Genomic DNA, 19,585 nt, shown 5'->3' with positions numbered 1-19,585 from the left:
ACAAATTTTCAGACTAGTTTCTCGTTCTTAAGTCCTTTTCATAATCAGGAAGAGTATCATCTTCGGTCCAAGGGTTAGTTAAGGTATTGAGCGCGTATCTCCGTTATCGCCAGACCCCTACACAGGGATGACACTCAAGGGGTGAAGTAGCGGGGGTAAAGTAAGTGTCTCTGGACGTCCTCTCTAAACCACTTGAGTCAGTCTCTCTCTCTCTCTCTCTCTCTCTCTCTCTCTCTCTCTCTCTCTCTCTCTCTCTCTCTCTCTCTCTCTCTCTCTCTGTTGCCTGATACAAACAAACCGTGAAAGTATTATTTATCTCTCGTCAGCACCATACCACACTATACAGCACGGCACAGCACACTCGTACTCTAGAAAGCCCTGCACATCGCTGAACACATTGGCGTGTGTGCGCAGTGTTCGCGGCGCCAGTGTTGGCCATGAGGCTCGGTGTTGGTGGCTGCCTGAACAAAGGTGTTGGTCTAGAGAGGGTTACACCCCAAGGATTAATTTTGAGCCTAAGTTTGTGTCCTTAATGGAAAAGACGTGTGTTCTTTCATGTGACACTACGATACACTGCACGGAGAATCGGACATGCCCCGCTGCACCACTTCATCAAGGCACATTCCAGTGGTCGCAGCCCACCCCGTTCCGTGAAGGGCTGCTCTGCCCCCTCAGCGCCCGCACCTCAGTAGCCGGCCTGCCAGTCCACCTGCCCGGCGAGCGGCTGCCCGGCGAGGAACTTGGCAAATTTGTCACAGAAGTCTTTGGCGACGGACTCGCGCTTGAAGTCGTTGCTTGCGATGGTGGACGTGTGAGGCGTCATGACGACCCGCGGGTGTGTCCAGAGGGGGCTGTCCTCGGCGGGCGGCTCCCTCTCCGTGCAGTCGAGCAGTGCGGCGGAGAGCCAGCCCTGCCCCAGCGCCCTCAGGAGGTCTGCCTCGCTGATGACGTCCCCGCGCCCCACGTTGACCAGCACCGGCCTCCTGGCGGCCCCGCTGAGCACGTCGCCGCCCAGCAGGCCACGCGTGGCGGGCGTGGAGGGCAGCGTGTTGACCACGTAGTCACACTCCTGCAGGAAGGCGGGGAGGCCCTCCCGCCCGTACCACAGCCGGTCCACGCCGGGCACCGCCGCGGCGGCGCCGCGCGGCACCCTGGCCAGGCCGAGCACGCGGCAGCCGAAGCCCTTGAGCACCCCGGCCGTGGCGCGGCCCATGTTGCCGACGCCCATCACGCCCACCGTCAGCTGCGCCAGGCCGCGGTACTCCTGGAATTGACCCCAGCTGCGGCAGTCCTTGCTCAGCTGCTTCAGGTAGATGGGGCGCCAGCCGCGCTCGTGGCACAGGATCTGGCCCACCACGTACTCGGCCATGAGGGCCGGCGCGGCGTCCCCGGTGCTGCGGGTCACAACGAAGGGCGGCTCAGATCCCAAGAAATCCACCAAGTTGTCGACGCCCACCGACATGAAGTGCACCCACCGCAGCCTCGTGAGGAAGTCCGGACCCTTGCGTTTCAATATTTGAATGAAAGTAAACGTGTGGGTGAGCAGTATCTCTGTGTCCGCGACGAGATCCAGTTCTTCATCCGTCAGTCTTCTGCTCTTCTTTTTATGAACCTCTCCGTCGTAGCCCATGTCTGTTGTGCGAACGTTGACCACCTTTGTCCCCGGCAGCCTGCTGGAGACGGCATCACCCAGCCCACTCAGGATTGTGAGGACGTGGACGGTGGGCGTCGAGGGCGGCGTCATGTTGTTGAGCAGTGGCCGAGTGCACGAAGTCTCGGGTTATCGACGTGACTCCACACGCTGAGGCCTGTTAAGAGAACAAGAAGATCGGCATTAGAACGCCGCTTGCGGAACCCATACTGTCGATCAGATAGAAGGTCAGAAGTGGGAAGGTGCTTTTGAATCTTCCTGTTAAGGATTGATTCAAAAGCTTTAGATAGACAGGAAAGTAAAGCTATAGGGAGCTAGTTTGAGGGACTCGAACGGTCACCCTTCTTAGGCACAGGCTGTATGAAAGCGTACTTCATGCAGGAAGGAAAGGTAGATGTTGACAGGCAGAGGCGAAAGAGTTTGACCAGGCAGGGTGTCAGCACGGAAGCACAGTTTTTAAGGACAATAGGAGGCACCCCAAGCCATAAGCCTTCTGAGACTTGAGGCCAGAGAGGGCATAGAAAACATCGTTCTTAAGAATCTTAATAACAGGCATAAAGGAGTCAGAGGGGGGATGAGTAGGAGGAATATGCCCAGAATCGTCCAAAGTGGAGTTGTTACAGAAAGTTTGAGAGAAGAGTTCAGCCTTAGAGATACATAGGAGAGACATGGCGGTGCTGCCGTCAGGGTTAACGAGTGACAGTACCAAGAAGAGTCGTAATCTTGACCTCACTGTAAGAACAATCTCAGGACATAACGCTGTGTGCACTGTCCGTTAATGTATAATTTTAATGGCAATTCCGGCAATTGTGAGGCCGCAGGAGTGATGTTATTGCTGGGAGAAAAAACTACCTGTCATACGGCAGCCTCGACCCCAAACTTGAAATCTGGGATTGCACTTCATTTTTCGGCAGAAGCTGACGGGCAGGAGGAATAGGTCTAGGGTCTGCTTTCCTAAGGCAGGGGTGAAGGAGGTATAGGAGGCAGACCAGCTAGACTTGTGTCAGGAGAGGGAGCATCGCCAGCTGTGTGTTCTAGTGCAGGAGGGAGCGATATAGGCAAGGTTACGAGTGAGGAGTTACGGAAAAGGTTTAGGAAGGCTTTAGGCCGTACGCGTCACCTAAGGGGAGTGCCCGTGGTGTGGCGGTTTTGACCGCAGAAGTTCACCTGTGTCGTTGAGGAGCTGGGTTAATCACAGAACGCCGTGTTCACAGGCTTCGTTTACTGTCACAGTCTTCACCACGCAGCCTCTACTTGGACGTAAAAGCTGTAATACAAGGCTAAATCAGTGCCATGTTACATTACCTACCAAATAATCAGACACTCCTATGGTAAGGAATTATATGAGATGTATTTCACTGTAATAAACAAAGCCACGCACTTCTGTTCACTGGTCTTACTTACAGTAACACCGCTCCTTAACGAGGGCTGTGGTGGGGCCAAGCATGTGTGTCCAGCTTGCCTTGTCTCCAAGCAGTCTAAAATGTGATATAACACATACTAATACATTTTTAACGTAAATAGTATGATATATGAAAGAAAAGTAGACATCATGTGTAAAGTATTTATACGGCAATTAAGAAATGTGGCATACATATTTTGCTGTGGTGCTAAGAAAACGTTATTACTCTCAATGACTCTCACCACAATACTTAGGGAATGTAACAGTTTGAAGGAAAATGAGTAGAAAATATGATATTTTCTTGATAGAAATAAATGTTAAATCCCTGACGAGCGGCAACACTCCCTCTGACGCAGCTGCTGACATGAGTCACCGGTGGAGCGTGCCACGCACTCACTCCGCTCCCTGACACATTATGACCACGATGTAACGATTTATAAATTATGAGAGAGAGAGAGAGAGAGAGAGAGAGGGCAGTGTTGAGTGCATTGTCGGGGTTAAGGGGCTATCACACTGGGCTATTTTTCCTCCGACATCCTACCCCCAACCTTCGATTTCAGGCGGTACCGCCGACACCTGCCGCACACTCGCTTGTTTACGTTTACCTCCAGCTCGAGCAACACTGGCCGACCTCTTCAGGACGACGGGTCTCTATTCGAGAAGAATTGTCGCCGCAGCGCCTTTACTTCTTCACTGCAATGAGCTTAAAGCCAAGAAGGAGAGGCGTGTGTGGAGGCGGCAGTGGTTAGCAAGGAGAGAACAGTTTGGGGCTGTTTATTGTTAAGAGGTCAACGGACAACTTATGTTGTTCTATTATAAAGCTTTGTTTTGGTCTCTTTTTTTTCTTCTTCATAATCCTTATTCTATTGCAAGTTATGCAAGAAATAAAATAATTATGGCAAACTAATTTGTTTTCTCAACAATTTACACAATGTCAGTTGACTTCGAATTTTCCTCCAGCAAATCGGTTCCTTCCCGAAAGCTGCGGGCTGCAAATTTGCTCCGACAGTCGGCGGAAAAAGTGATGGAGGTGGGCGGTGCCGCCGATTAATCGGAGGTTGGAGGAAAACTTGCCCAGTGTGATAGCCCCTTAAGGGAGAGATGGAGGAAGGGAGGGAAGGAAAGAGGGAGATAATTACTGAAGAAAAACAAATCAGGGCGCCGCAAGTGAGCTCATTTGGTGCCGTATATAAAACAATAATAAATTACTTAAAGCAAAATTAGATAAAATGAATTAACAGAAAATTAAGAAATGTCATATAACAGCACAGATTTAAATAATTCAACCATAAAAGAAGCATAGTTATGAGAGAGAGAGAGAGAGAGAGAGAGCACCGCCGGTTTGGGACCGTGACCGCACATCAGCCCTCATTTAAGATCGGTGGTGCTGTAATGCAATACAATTCACTTCACTAATTATATGTGCGCGTCCTTCACACACTACATTAGTACAAAACCTGCACACTTTCCTTGACCCGGGTCAGGAGAACGATGCTGGGTACAGATCGTGACAGAACTCCTCCTCGCTTGCCTGCCTCCACTGGTGTGAGTATATGGGAGGTAACATTACAGCGGTGCCAAGTTATCGTACTCAACACACTGTATTTACCGGCTTCTGGCACTCAACTATTGCAAAAAGGCATCAGTTCTCAACCATTTTAATTATAACTTGAAATGATTTTAGTTTCTGGGATTTAGGAGACAGTGTTTGGGGTCGGAAATCTGCATGTCTAAGAGGTTGAGCTGGGACTGTTTGGCACCCTAGTTAACAAGTACCAAAACACTGCAGGGTATTGTGGATTAAACTCTATATGCTGGGTACATTGGCATGCGATTCTACTTCTAGGAGATCACGCAGGGAGTTCCTTTGGGAAAACGTTTGGTGCTATACAAGTTATAGAAAATGGAGTTCGCTTGAGGGAAAGCTCAGGTTTTGTGTATTTACAAGTGAATGCTCTCCCGCTTAAACATCTCGGAGCCCACATACACATACTTAACAAGACATTCATAGGAGTTTTGGGCATTTCTAGGGAGAGTCTTATGACCCTGGTGGTGGTTTGACTCTTCATCTGTACCGTGAACCTAAAATACCACTCATTAGAACCCGACTGAACTCCACACACATATACTAGACAAGGCATTCATAGGAGTTTTGGGCATTTCTAGGGAGAGTTTTATGACCTTGGTGGTGGTTTGACTCTTCATCTGTACCATGCCGACCCGACTGATCTCCTTTATGGACTTTGGATATAGTTGATGTGAGAGGCTGAAGCGTCTGACAGTGCCGACCTATGCGGGTGATTGAACCTTCTTCCTCTTTACTCTGTTGATCCTGGCCGGGGAGAAGGGACGATGTGGCGTCTTCCGGGGATAGCTTGGTTGGGCGCGAGATTGGAGCACCCCGTTGTGTTTCTACTTAGATTATTGCAGTTTCTCTAATAGTGTCGAGGAGTGTTGGCTCGGAGGACAAAGAGGTATTCAGAAACCTTAGTACGTCGAGGAGTGTTGGCTCGGAGGACAAAGAGGTATTCAGAAACGTATCGAAACCTTAGTACGTCGAGGAGTGTTGGCTCGGAGGACAAAGAGGTATTCAGAAACGTATCGAAACCTTAGTACGTCGAGGAGTGTTGGCTCGGAGGACAAAGAGGTATTCAGAAACGTATCGAAACCTTAGTACGTCTAGTTAAAAGGCTCTATTAGAAGTTATAGGGATTTTCATGGATGGTTTCAGGCTCTGTTAGTAGCATCTTCCATTTAGCGTAACCCGTTTCTGGGTCGTGATCTGTAGAGTCCCTCATAGAGTCCCGACAACCTAAGATTTGGACGCCATTATTGGCCCTGTGTTTTCGCCGCGCTTTTCAAACACTAGCACACGGTCTCGCGGCGAAGACAGGGCCAATAATGGCGTCCAAATCTTAGGCTGTCGGGACTCTATCTATCAAGGGACTCTACAGATCATGACCCAGAAACGGGTTACGCTAAATGGAAAAGGCTATAGAAGGTATATGGATTTTCATGGTTGGTTTCAATTCCCCTGGCGGTAGATTTGCAACGTTTCTCTGATATGCATGGGAGAAACACTTGTGAGAACCTGTTTTATTTTCTCTATGACCTAAAATATTGGTTGCGACAGACCTAGGCTTTTGAGAATACGAGTCCTTTGTGCCCTTGAGAAATTACACATAGCCGAACATTCTCGAGTCTAACGGTGAGAGCCTCAACTTCCTCGTCTTCCCTCTTCCTAGAACCTGCCCTCCTTTCTTCTTTTTTTCCTCCTTCCTCCAGTTTATGTTTCAAGAAGCTGCGTGCTAATGGTGCTGCCTTGCCTGATGGTCTTAAAAGCTTATCACACAAATTGTAGGAGAGAGTTGGACGCTATGAGGCCGTGACGCTGGCTGGCCCTTCCCTCCCTAGCCGCCAGTCCCGCCTCCCTCCTCCCCGCCACGGACAGAAGCGTGTGTGTCTGCTCAGGAGTGACGCCCGTGCCCGCCTCGTTGTGGTGGAACATTCGTGAAACACAGTTAGTTGTCTTGCTGTCCTCTCGAGATGTATAGTTAGTGTTTTCTTATGATATATTTGTCTCTTTAACTTGTCATGATGCAAAGTTGTCGTGCTTAAATTATGATATATGGGTGACTTGCTAATTCTTCTGGATATCTATTATTTTTTTTTTTGCTGATTTTTCGTCATTCTGCTCCTCCTCCTTTTATTTTCAATCCATTCCTTTTCCCCTTTTCCTTTCCCTTCTACTCTCCTCTGTTTTCCCTTTCACTCCCTTCGTCTTTTTCCTTTCCTTTCATTCTTTTAATCCATTTTCTTCTCCTTTACTTCTTCCTTCATCTTTATCCTTTCCTTCTTTATTTGTCCCTCTCTTCCTCATTCTCTTCCCTTCTACTCTCTCCTCTCTGTTTTCCCTTTCACTCCCTCCCTCTTTTTCCTTTCCTTTCATTCCTTTTTATCCATTTTCTTCTTCCTTCATCTTTATCCTTTCCATCTTGTCCTTCTCTTCCTCATTCTCTTGATGGTGTTGTGCGAATGTTGACCACCGTCGTCCCCGGCAGCCTGCTGGAGACGGCGTCGTCAAGCCCACGCAGGATGGTGAGAAGGTGGACGGTGTGCGTCGATGGCTGCGTCATGTTGCTAACTGAGCGGTGGCTGAGTGCACGGAGTCTCGGGTTATCGACGCGGCTCCACACGCCGCGGCCTGTTAACGAGCGATAGTACCGAGGAGAGTCATAACCACGTATTAGGAATTGTGGGTTTGAGTGAGTACGATGTGTGTTTGTGCTGCGGGAGGTGTGGGTGTGGGTGTTTGTTTATTTGTTTGTTTGTTTGTCCGTGGATGGAAGGGCGGATTGTGGCTTAGTTGGGGCAGTAGACACGTGCGCGCGGCTGATAATAGTGGTTGTCCCGTTGACCAAGAGGCTTCTAGCAATACAATATCTATTTTTTTTCATACTCAACCGACAAATTTTCAGACTAGTTTCTCGGTCGGTGTTTTAAGTCTTCTTCAGAATCAGGAAGAGTATATCATCAACGGTGTAAGGGTTAGATAAGGTATTCAGCGTGTCTCGACTATGACCAGACTCCTTCACAGCGATGACACTCAGGGGTGATGTAACGGTGGGAAAGTAAGCATGACTCTGGATGTTCTCTCTCTCTCTCTCTCTCTCTCTCTCTCTCTCTCTCTCTCTCTCTCTCTCTCTCTCTCTCTCTCTCTCTCTCACACACACACACACACACACACAATGGCAATATTTTCGACGTGGGTTGCCTGATTCAAACAAACCGTGAAGTAAACCATGATTTATTTGCCTCCTGTATCATACCACCGCTTACATTGTATACAGCACGGCACAGCATACGCTAGTAGAGGACGGCCTAGTATCATACAAAACATTTGCTAAACAGCCCGGCACAGCATCATACACTAGAGGATTAGGGGGGCTGGCGTAGTGTTCGCGGCACCGGTGTTGGCCGTGAGGCTCGGTGTTGGTGGCTGCCTGAACAAAGGTGTTGGTTATATAGAGGGTTTACACTTCAAGGGTTTGGGGTTTGTGTGTGCCTGTTTTTTTTTTTTAGGTTTTCATAGTAAAGTGTGTAAGATAAATTTGGATATGGAATCGTTGTTGTTCAGCAAAGAGTTGAACTACAAAGGACTGACAGAGCTGTTGGTCATCACAGGTACTTCCAAGTTTGATTTAGTGAGTACGATCACAGCAATGATAAACACGCATGCGAATCGGAAACTTCCTGTGTTTCGTTGAACTTTATCAGATAAGATACGCTTAGAAAGAGATAGACGTGAAGAGTTACAACCAGGTGCCGGGAAGGGCTGCTCTGCCCCCTCAGCACCCGCGCCTCAATAGCCGGCCTGCCAGTCCACCTGCCCGGCGAGCGGCTGCCCGGCGAAGAACTTGGCAAAGTTGGCACAGAAGTCTTTGGCCACGGACTCGCGCTTGAAGTCGTTGTTTGCGATGGTGGACGTGTGGGGCGTCATGGCGACCCGCGGGTGTGTCCAGAGGGGGCTGTCCTCGGCGGGCGGCTCCCTCTCCGTGCAGTCGAGCAGCGCGGCGGAGAGCCAGCCCTGCCCCAGCGCCCTCAGGAGGTCTGCCTCGCTGATGACGTCCCCGCGGCCCACGTTGACCAGCACCGGCCTCCTGGCGGCCCCGCTGAGCACGTCGCCGCCCAGCAGGCCGCGCGTGGCGGGCGTGGAGGGCAGCGTGTTGACCACGTAGTCACACTCCTGCAGGAAGGCGGGGAGGCCCTCCCGCCCGTACCACAGCCGGTCCACGCCGGGCACCGCCGCGGCGGCGCCGCGCGGCACCCTGGCCAGGCCGAGCACGCGGCAGCCGAAGCCCTTGAGCGCCCCGGCCGTGGCGCTGCCCATGTTGCCGACGCCCATCACGCCCACCGTCAGCTGCGCCAGGCCGCGGTACTCCTGGAAGTGGCCCCAGCCGCGGCAGTCCTTGCTCAGCTGCTTCAGGTAGATGGGGCGCCAGCCGCGCTCGTGGCACAGGATCTGGCCCACCACGTGCTCGGCCATGAGGGTCGGCGCGGCGGCGTCGGTGCTGCGGGTCACAACGAAGGGCGGCTCAGACCCCAAGGCTTCCATCAAATCGTCGACGCCCACCGCCATGCAGTGCACCCACCGCAGCCTCGTGAGGGAGTCCGGACCCTTGCGTTTCAGTATCTGAACGAAGGTAGACGAGTGGGTCAGCAGTATCTCTGCGTCCGCGACGAGGTCCAGTTCTTCATCCGTCAGTCTTCTGCTCATCTTTTTAAAAATTTCTCCGTCGAAACCCAGGTCGGTGGTGCGAACGTTGACCACCTTCGTCCCCGGCAGCCTGCTGGAGATGGCTTCGTCAAAGCCACGCAGGATGGTGAGGACGTGGACGGTGTGCGTCGAGGGCGGCGTCATGTTGCTAACTGACCGGTGGCCGAGTGCACGGAGTCTCGTGTTATCGACGTGACTCCACACGCTGAGGCCTGTTAACGAGCGATAGTACCAGACAGAGTCGTAATCATGAGTTAAGAGTTGTGGGGCTGGGAATGATAGAATGTGTGTGTGTGTGTGTAGGTGTTTGTTTGTTTGTGCCTGGATAGAAAGGTGGATTGGGGCGGGGTTGGGCAGTAGACACGTGCGTGCGGCTGGTAAGAGTGGTTGTCCCGTCGACCAAGAGGCTTCTACTAATACAATATCTATTTTCCTCATCCTAAAAAGACAAATTTTCAGACTAGTTTCTCGTTCTTAAGTCCTTTTCATAATCAGGAAGAGTATCATCTTCGGTCCAAGGGTTAGTTAAGGTATTGAGCGCGTATCTCCGTTATCGCCAGACCCCTACACAGGGATGACACTCAAGGGGTGAAGTAGCGGGGGTAAAGTAAGTGTCTCTGGACGTCCTCTCTAAACCACTTGAGTCAGTCTCTCTCTCTCTCTCTCTCTCTCTCTCTCTCTCTCTCTGTTGCCTGATACAAACAAACCGTGAGAAAGTATTATTTATCTCTCGTCAGCACCATACCACACTATACAGCACGGCACAGCACACTCGTACTCTAGAAAGCCCTGCACATCGCTGAACACATTGGCGTGTGTGCGCAGTGTTCGCGGCGCCAGTGTTGGCCATGAGGCTCGGTGTTGGTGGCTGCCTGAACAAAGGTGTTGGTCTAGAGAGGGTTACACCCCAAGGATTAATTTTGAGCCTAAGTTTGTGTCCTTAATGGAAAAGACGTGTGTTCTTTCATGTGACACTACGATACACTGCACGGAGAATCGGACATGCCCCGCTGCACCACTTCATCAAGGCACATTCCAGTGGTCGCAGCCCACCCCGTTCCGTGAAGGGCTGCTCTGCTCCCTCAGCGCCCGCACCTCAGTAGCCGGCCTGCCAGTCCACCTGCCCGGCGAGCGGCTGCCCGGCGAGGAACTTGGCAAATTTGTCACAGAAGTCTTTGGCGACGGACTCGCGCTTGAAGTCGTTGCTTGCGATGGTGGACGTGTGAGGCGTCATGACGACCCGCGGGTGTGTCCAGAGGGGGCTGTCCTCGGCGGGCGGCTCCCTCTCCGTGCAGTCGAGCAGCGCGGCGGAGAGCCAGCCCTGCCCCAGCGCCCTCAGGAGGTCTGCCTCGCTGATGACGTCCCCGCGCCCCACGTTGACCAGCACCGGCCTCCTGGCGGCCCCGCTGAGCACGTCGCCGCCCAGCAGGCCACGCGTGGCGGGCGTGGAGGGCAACGTGTTGACCACGTAGTCACACTCCTGCAGGAAGGCGGGGAGGCCCTCCCGCCCGTACCACAGCCGGTCCACGCCGGGCACCGCCGCGGCGGCGCCGCGCGGCACCCTGGCCAGGCCGAGCACGCGGCAGCCGAAGCCCTTGAGCACCCCGGCCGTGGCGCGGCCCATGTTGCCGACGCCCATCACGCCCACCGTCAGCTGCGCCAGGCCGCGGTACTCCTTGAATTGACCCCAGCTGCGGCAGTCCTTGCTCAGCTGCTTCAGGTAGATGGGGCGCCAGCCGCGCTCGTGGCACAGGATCTGGCCCACCACGTACTCGGCCATGAGGGCCGGCGCGGCGTCCCCGGTGCTGCGGGTCACAACGAAGGGCGGCTCAGATCCCAAGAAATCCACCAAGTTGTCGACGCCCACCGACATGAAGTGCACCCACCGCAGCCTCGTGAGGAAGTCCGGACCCTTGCGTTTCAATATCTGAATGAAGGTAAACGTGTGGGTGAGCAGTATCTCTGTGTCCGCGACGAGATCCAGTTCTTCATCCGTCAGTCTTCTGCTCTTCTTTTTATGAACCTCTCCGTCGTAGCCCATGTCTGTTGTGCGAACGTTGACCACCTTTGTCCCCGGCAGCCTGCTGGAGACGGCATCACCCAGCCCACTCAGGATTGTGAGGACGTGGACGGTGGGCGTCGAGGGCGGCGTCATGTTGCTGAGAAGTGGTCGAGTGCACGAAGTCTCGGATTATCGACGAGACTCCACACGCTGAGGCCTCTTAAGAGAGCAAGAAGATCGGCATTAGAACGCCCCTTGCGGAACCCATACTGTCGATCAGATAGAAGGTCAGAAGTGGGAAGGTGCTTTTGAATCTTCCGGTTAAAGATTGATTCAAAAGCTTTAGATAGACAGGAAAGTAAAGCTATAGGGAGCTAGTTTGAGGGATTGGAACGGTCACCCTTCTTAGGCACAGGCTGTATGAAAGCGTACTTCCAGCAGGGAGGAAAGGTAGATGTTGACAGGCAGAGGCGAAAGAGTTTGACCAGGCAGGGTGTCAGCACGGAAGCACAGTTTTTAAGGACAATAGGAGGCACCCCATCAGGTCCATAAGCCTTCTGAGACTTGAGGCCAGAGAGGGCATAGAAAACATCGTTCTTAAGAATCTTAATAACAGGCATAAAGGAGTCAGAGGGGGGATGAGTAGGAGGAATATGCCCAGAATCGTCCAGAGTGGAGTTGTTACAGAAAGTTTGAGAGAAGAGTTCAGCCTTAGAGATACATAGGAGAGACATGGCGGTGCTGCCGTCAGGGTTAACGAGTGACAGTACCAAGAAGAGTCGTAATCTTGACCTCACTGTAAGAACAATCTCAGGACATAACGCTGTGTGCACTGTCCGTTAATGTATAATTTTAATGGCAATTCCGGCAATTGTGAGGCCGCAGGAGTGATGTTGCTGGGAGAAAAAACTTCCTGTCATACGGCAGCCTCGACCCCAAACTTGAAATCTGGGATTGCACTTCATTTTTCGGCAGAAGCTGACGGGCAGGAGGAATAGGTCTAGGGTCTGCTTTCCTAAGGCAGGGGTGAAGGAGGTATAGGAGGCAGACCAGCTAGACTTGTGTCAGGAGAGGGAGCATCGCCAGCTGTGTTCTAGTGCAGGAGGGAGCGATATAGGCAAGGTTACGAGTAAGGAGTTACGGAAAAGGTTTAGGAAGGCTTTAGGCCGTACGCGTCACCTAAGGGGAGTGCCCGTGGTGTGGCGGTTTTGACCGCAGAAGTTCACCTGTGTCGTTGAGGAGCTGGGTTAATCACAGAACGCCGTGTTCACAGGCTTCGTTTACTGTCACAGTCTTCACCACGTAGCCTCTACTTGGACGTAAAAGCTGTAATACAAGGCTAAATCAATGCCATGTTACATTACCTACCAAATAATCAGACACTCCTATGGTAAGGAATTATATGAGATGTATTTCACTGTAATAAACAAAGCCACGCACTTCTGTTCACTGGTCTTACTTACAGTAACACCGCTCCTAAACGAGGGCTGTGGTGGGGCCAAGCATGTGTGTCCAGCATGCCATGTCTCCAAGCAGTCTAAAATGTGATATAACACATACTAATACATTTTTAACGTAAATAGTATGATATATGAAAGAAAAGTAGACATCATGTGTAAAGTATTTATACGGCAATTAAGAAATGTGGCATACATATTTTGCTGTGGTGCTAAGAAAACGTTATTACTCTCAATGACTCTCACCACAGTACTTAGGAGGGTAAGGAATGTAACAGTTTGAAGGAAAATGAGTAGAAAATATGATATTTTCTTGATAGAAATAAATGTTAAATCCCTGACGAGCGGCAACACTCCCTCTGACGCAGCTGCTGACATGAGTCACCTGTGGAGCGTGCCACGCACTCACTCCGCTCCCTGACACACATTATGACCACGATGTAACGATTTATAAATTATGAGAGAGAGAGAGAGAGAGAGAGAGAGGGGGGGGGGGGGGGGCAGTGTTGAGTGCATTGTCGGGGTTAAGGGGCTATCACACTGGGCTATTTTTCCTCCGACATCCTACCCCCAACCTCCGATTTCAGCCGGTACCGCCGACACCTGCCGCACGCTCGTTTGTTGACAGAACAGTTTGGGGCTGTTTATTGTTAAGAGGTCAACGGACAACTTATGTTGTTCTATTATAAAGTTTTGTTTTGGTCTCTTTTTTTTTCGTCTTCATAATCCTTATTCTATTGCAGGTTATGCAAGAAATAAAATAATTATGGCAAACTAATTTGTTTTCTCAACAATTTTCATAGAATATCATTTGACTCCAAATTTTCCTCCAGCAAATCGGTTCCTTCCCGAAAGCTGCGGGCTACAAATTTGCTCCGACAGTCGGCGGAAAAAGTGCTGGAGGTGGGCGGTGCCGCCGATTAATCGGAGGTTGGAGGAAAACTTGCCTTAAGGGAGAGATGGAGGAAGGGAGGGAAGGAAAGAGGGAGATAATTACTGAAGAAAAACAGATCAGGGCGCCGCAAGTGAGTTCATTTGGTGCCGTATATAAAACAATAATAAATTACTTAAAGCAAAATTAGATAAAATGAATTAACAGAAAATTAAGAAATGTCAAATAACAGCACAGATTTAAGTAATTCAACGAGGATCAAGCCTCTACCTGTAATCCCTGAAACTATACCTCACCCATCGTGAGTAGTGGGGGAATTCTGGAGCTGCCCTGTGTAGGCCACTCGGCCTCTTGCAGTTTCCCTATGTTCTTATGTTCTTATAAAAGAAGCAAAGTTATGAGAGAGAGAGAGAGAGAGAGAGAGAGAGAGAGAGAGAGAGAGAGCACCGCCGGTTTGGGACCGTGACCGCACCTCAGCCCTCATTTAAGATCGGTGGTGCTGTAATGCAATACAATTCACTTCACTAACTATATGTGCGCGTCCTTCACACACTACATTAGTACAAAACCTGCACACTTTCCTTGACCTGGGTCAGGAGAACGATGCTGGGTACAGATCGTGACTGAACTCCTCGCCTGCCTGCCTGCCTCCACTGGTGTGAGTATGTGGGAGCCTATTGGGAGGTAACATTACAGCGGTGCCAAGTTATCGTACTCAACACACTGTATTTACCGGCTTCTGGCACTCAACTATTGCAAAAAGGCATCAGTTCTCAACCATTTTAATTATAACTTGAAATGATTTTAGTTTCTGGGATTTAGGAGACAGTGTTTGGGGTCGGAAATCTGCATGTCGAAGAGGTTGAGCTGGGACTGTTTGGCACCCTAGTTAACAAGTACCAAAACACTGCAGGGTATTGTGGATTAAACTCTATATGCTGGGTACATTGGCATGCGATTCTACTTCTAGGAGATCACGCAGGGAGTTCCTTTGGGAAAACGTTTGGTGCTATACAAGTTATAGAAAATGGAGTTCGCTTGAGGGAAAGCTCAGGTTTTGTGTATTTACAAGTGAACACTCTCCCGCTGATATGAGTCTATATAGGGTGGTATTCTTAAACATCTCGGCGTCCACGAACACATACTGGACAAGACATTCATAGGAGTTTTGGGCATTTCTAGGGGGAGTTTTATGACCCTGGTGGTGGTTTGACTTCTTTTTCTGTACCGTGAACCTAAAATACCACTCATTAGAACCCGACTGAACTCCACACACATATACTAGACAAGGCATTCATAGGAGTTTTGGGCATTTCTAGGGAGAGTTTTATGACCTTGGTGGTGGTTTGACTCTTCATCTGTACCATGCCCCTAGAATACCACTCACTGCAACCCGACTGATCTCCTTTATGGACTTTGGATATAGTTGATGTGAGAGGCTGAAGCGTCTGACAGTGCCGACCTATGCGGGTGATTGAACCTTCCTCTCTGTTGATCCTGGCCGGGGAGAAGGAACAGTGTGGCGGCTTCCGGGGATAGCTTGGTTGGGCGCGAGATTGGAGCACCCCGTTGTGTTTCTTCTTGTCTTATTGCAGTTTCTCTAATAGTGTCGAGGAGTGTTGGCTCGGAGGACAAAGAGGTATTCAGAAACGTATCGAAACCTTAGTACGTCGAGGAGTGTTGGCTCGGAGGACAAAGAGGTATTCAGAAACGTATCGAAACCTTAGTACGTCGAGGAGTGTTGGCTCGGAGGACAAAGAGGTATTCAGAAACGTATCGAAACCTTAGTACGTCTGCTCTGGCTCTGTTAGTAGCATCTTCCATTTAGCGTAACCCGTTTCTGGGTCGTGATCTGTAGAGTCCCTCATAGAGTCCCGACAACCTAAGATTTGGACGCCATTATTGGCCCTGTGTTTTCGCCGCGCTTTTCAAACACTAGCACACGGTCTCGCGGCGAAGACAGGGCCAATAATGGCGTCCAAATCTTAGGCTGTCGGGACTCTATGAGGGACTCTACAGATCATGACCCAGAAACGGGTTACGCTAAATGGAAAAGGCTATAGAAGGTATATGGATTTTCATGGTTGGTTTCAATTCCCCTGGCGGTAGATTTGCAACGTTTCTCTGATATGTATGGGAGAAACACTTGTGAGAACCTGTTTTATTTTCTCTATGACCTAAAATATTGGTTGCGACAGACCTAGGCTTTTGAGAATACGAGTCCTTTGTGCCCTTGAGAAATTACACATAGCCGAACATTCTCGAGTCTGACGGGGATAGCCTCAACTTCCTCCTCTTCCCTCTTCCTAGAACCTGCCCTCCTTTCTTCTTTTTTTCCTCCTTCCTCCAGTTTATGTTTCAAGAAGTTGCGTGCTAATGGTCCTGCCTTGCCTGATGGTCTTAAAAGCTTATCACACAAATTGTAGGAGAGAGTTGGACGCTATGAGGCCGTGACGCTGGCTGGCCCTTCCCTCCCTAGCCGCCAGTCCCGCCTCCCTCCTCCCCGCCACGGACAGAAGCGTGTGTGTCTGCTCAGGAGTGACGCCCGTGCCTGCCTCGGTGTGGTGGAACATTCGTGACACACAGTTAGTTGTCTTGCTGTCCTCTCGAGATGTATAGTTAGTGTTTTCTTATGATATAGTTGTCTCTTTAACTTGTCATGATGCAAAGTTGTCGTGCTTAAATTATGATATATGGGTGACTTGCTAATTCTTCTGGATATCTATTATTTTTTTTTTTTTGCTGATTTTTCGTCATTCTGCTTCTCCTCCTTTTATTTTCAATCCATTCCTTTTCCCCTTTTCCTTTCCCTTCTACTCTCCTCTGTTTTCCCTTTCACTCCCTTCCTCTTTTTCCTTTCCTTTCATTCTTTTAATCCATTTTCTTCTCCTTTACTTCGTCCTTCATCTTTATCCTTTCCTTCTTTATTTGTCCCTCTCTTCCTCATTCTCTTCCCTTCTACTCTCTCCTCTGTTTTCCCTTTCACTCCCTCCCTCTTTTTCCTTTCCTTTCATTCTTTTAATCCATTTTCTTCTCCTTTACTTCTTCCTTCATCTTTATCCTTTCCTTCTTTACTTGTCTCTCTCTTCCTCATTCTCTTTCATCTTCCTTTTCTTAAACTCTCTCATTGGCATCTTCTCTCCCTCCTCCTCCTCCTCCTCCTTCCACGAATCTGCTCTCCTTTCTTCCTCTCCTCCTCCTTCCTATGTATTCCCCCTCTTCACATAACCCCTTTCTCGTATCCCCTTCCTCTTCCTCCTCCTAGAACCTGCCCTCCTTTTCTCCTTTTTTTTCTTCCTTCCTCAATTTCTCATATTTATCTTCGTTCCCTTCTATTCCATAACCTCATCCTTGGCATCACTTCCACTTTCTCATTCTTCTTCTCCTCCTCTTCCTCTTCCTTTAAATTTTCATCATTTCTCTTTTTACTCATATTTTTACTCATTTTTACTTATATTCCTCTTTCATAAACTCATCCTTGACATCTCTTTTTCTATCTCCTTCATTTGTTTCCTCCTCCTCCTCCTCCTCCTCTTTTCTCTCCTTTTTATTTTCATCATCTTTCTTTTTTTCTCAGTCTTTCATAACCTCGCTTTTTACATCTTTTCTTCCTCCTTCATGCGGTTATCTTCCTCTTCCTCCTCCTCGTTCGTCTTCCGAGAGCCTGTCCACCTCTTCATCATCGTCTTTCTTCGTTAATGCCATAGCGAAACGATATAACGAGGGGCATGGGTTAAGGAAGATTCAGAGTGTTGCAGCCTCCCACCTGTTCTGTTCCGCTTTCCTCCTCCTATCTTTCTCTGCCTTCCTTCCTTTTTTCCTTCCTTGCTTTCATCCTTCATATAATTCGCCCCATTCATCCCTGTTATATATCGACATTAGAACTCTTTCCTTCTCTCTCTCTCTCTCTCTCTCTCTCTCTCTCTCTCTCTCTCTCTCTCTCTCTCTCTCTCTCTCTCTCTCTCTCTCTCTCTCTCTCTCTCTCTCTTTATTTCATTCTTCCTTCAGCCTCCTTCCTCTTCTTTCATTCTTTATTTCATTCTTCTCTTCCCCCTCCTTTCCCCTCTTCTACCCCTTTACTTTTCCTCCCTTCCCCCTTTTCTTTCCTACCCTAATCAATTCCTCTAAACCCTCCTTTTCTCCTCTCTCCCTCCTTCCCTTCACTCTTCCTCCTTTCATTCCCTTTTTCCCCTTCCTTTCGTCCTTCCTCTTCCCTCGCTTTTCTTCCTTTCCCCTAATTCATTCCTCTAAAAGTCTAAACCCTCCTTTCTTTCCCTTCACTCCTCCTCCCTTTCCCCTTTCATTCCTTCATTCTCCCCTTTACCCTCCTTCTCCCCCTTTCACCCTCCATCTCTTCCCCTCCCTTTTACTTCATGCATTCCTCCCTCTGACCCGTGCCCCGGTCCCCTCACCCCAGTCATCCGTCAGTCTCTTATCTGGAGGTGACAGCCGCGCTTCTGGGCCACGTGGGCTAAGGAGCGGGGGTGACAGAGGCGCAGTGTTCTTCAAGGGGGTTATCAGGCGCTGGCATAACACGCGTCTCGGGAAACAAGGCGCGGAGGGAGGCGGTGAACGGAGCTCCTCGGGGTTCTGTTTCTCATGTTATTTACACACCCAAGAATTATTTCCTCTGTGCCACGCCTCCTTGCATGTTAACTTTGTGTGTGTGGGGATGTGTTGAAGCTTATCTTTGTTTGGTTTGGTTTAATTGTTGGAACATAAGAACGTAGGAGTCTGCAAGAGGTCGGTGGGTCTGTACAAGGGAGCTCCTGTGAGCCTAACCCCACCTAACCTCACTATCCATGAACTCATCTAACCTCTTCTTGGATGTAGCTCTTTGGTTTTGCAAGAAGCCGGTGGGTCTGTACAAGGGAGCTCCTGTGAACCTAACCCCACCTAACCATCCATGAACTCATCTAACTTTTTTTTTTTTTTACATTAAAGGCTGCGGCTCAAGGGCAACAAAAAGCGTACAAAAAAAAAAAAGCCCGCTACTCGCTGCACCCACACAAGTAAAAAGCAAAGAGTAGCCAAAAGAGAGGTCAATTGTAGCTATGGTTTTGGCACTCACAACATGACTGACAAGCCTGCTCCACTCGTCCACCACTCCACTCGAGAACCAATTCTTGTCTGTATCTTTACTGAATCTGAATTTATACAACTTAATAAACTCGTGTGTCCTACCCGGATCTCTTACCACTAAAACCTTATTAACACCACCGGTTAAAATTTGAGCCATTTATAAACCTCGATCAAGTCTCCTCACACTCTTCGCCTTTACAGAAACTGACGTCCCTTTCGGCCACTCCAACTTATTTTTTATAGGAGCAGTGATTAGCGGGCTTTATTTTCATTATTGCATTCTTTTTTTTCCCTTGAGCTGTTTCCTTTGCTGTAAAAAAAAAAAAGTGTGAATTTGGGTGCATACGCTATTGGTGCGCGTGGCCTGCGGTGCTCATCTCCGTATCGTTAACCCTTTGAGCTTGTGGCGGGGAAGAACCCATCACCCCGGGACACGGCCCAGTTTACCTTCCCCAGGTTTCCCCAGGTACCCATTTATCGACCAGCCCGAAAGGGAGGATGAACAGCCGGGATTCGAACGCTGAGCACGCGGAGCAGTAGCCAGACACACTAATCATTGCTCAACTAATTTCCACCTTCTACGTCTTGTCTCTAAGCCACGAGGGAGACGGAGAGGGAGTTATTGTGTTCACAGTGGGGGGGAGGGGGGGGGGGTAAGCGTGTCGGGTTATGTAGGATAAAGTAATTAGGAAGCTTGTCTGGATTTTTTAGGTAATAGAAAACGAGATCAACAATAATTTCAACTGGCACTTTTTAAAACAATATAAAGCGTTTAAATGCATACGTTTAGTCCGCGCCCTTTTTAACAGTTAAGGTGGAAGT

General features: G+C 49.6%; 2 protein-coding genes across 7 annotated transcripts; both read right to left on the bottom strand.

The window, feature by feature from the left end:
* Positions 1-201: 201 nt before the first annotated feature.
* On the bottom strand, positions 202-12,837 carry LOC127001277 (glyoxylate/hydroxypyruvate reductase A-like). Of its 6 annotated transcripts, none has more exons than XM_050865642.1 (3): positions 12,697-12,837; positions 2,772-2,956; positions 202-1,808 (listed from the first exon to the last, which is right to left on the bottom strand). In XM_050865642.1, the coding sequence occupies exon 3, from the start codon at positions 1,742-1,744 to the stop codon at positions 686-688; it is 1,059 nt and encodes a 352-aa protein (XP_050721599.1). In that variant the 5' UTR covers positions 1,745-1,808; positions 2,772-2,956; positions 12,697-12,837; the 3' UTR covers positions 202-685. The 6 variants fall into 6 exon arrangements, with proteins under 6 accessions (XP_050721599.1, XP_050721596.1, XP_050721601.1 ...); XM_050865639.1 differs by having other exon boundaries at positions 2,819-2,956; XM_050865644.1 differs by lacking the exon at positions 12,697-12,837 and adding an exon at positions 4,519-4,593 and having other exon boundaries at positions 2,772-2,918.
* On the bottom strand, positions 7,845-9,514 carry LOC127001276 (glyoxylate/hydroxypyruvate reductase A-like). Its single transcript, XM_050865638.1, has one exon. The coding sequence runs from the start codon at positions 9,472-9,474 to the stop codon at positions 8,416-8,418; it is 1,059 nt and encodes a 352-aa protein (XP_050721595.1). The 5' UTR covers positions 9,475-9,514; the 3' UTR covers positions 7,845-8,415.
* Positions 12,838-19,585: the final 6,748 nt, after the last annotated feature.

Source organism: Eriocheir sinensis, chromosome 20, assembly GCF_024679095.1.
Source record: "Eriocheir sinensis breed Jianghai 21 chromosome 20, ASM2467909v1, whole genome shotgun sequence".
NCBI classification, from domain to species: Eukaryota; Metazoa; Arthropoda; class Malacostraca; order Decapoda; family Varunidae; genus Eriocheir; species Eriocheir sinensis.
Note: the sequence above shows the minus strand (reverse complement) of the source record. Positions and strands in the feature narration are given on the sequence as shown.

Coding starts and splice junctions, on each gene's coding strand:
- LOC127001277 (XM_050865642.1), bottom strand. CDS start 1,744: ATGACGCCGCCCTCGACGCCCACCGTCCACGTCCTCACAATCCTGAGT.
- LOC127001276 (XM_050865638.1), bottom strand. CDS start 9,474: ATGACGCCGCCCTCGACGCACACCGTCCACGTCCTCACCATCCTGCGT.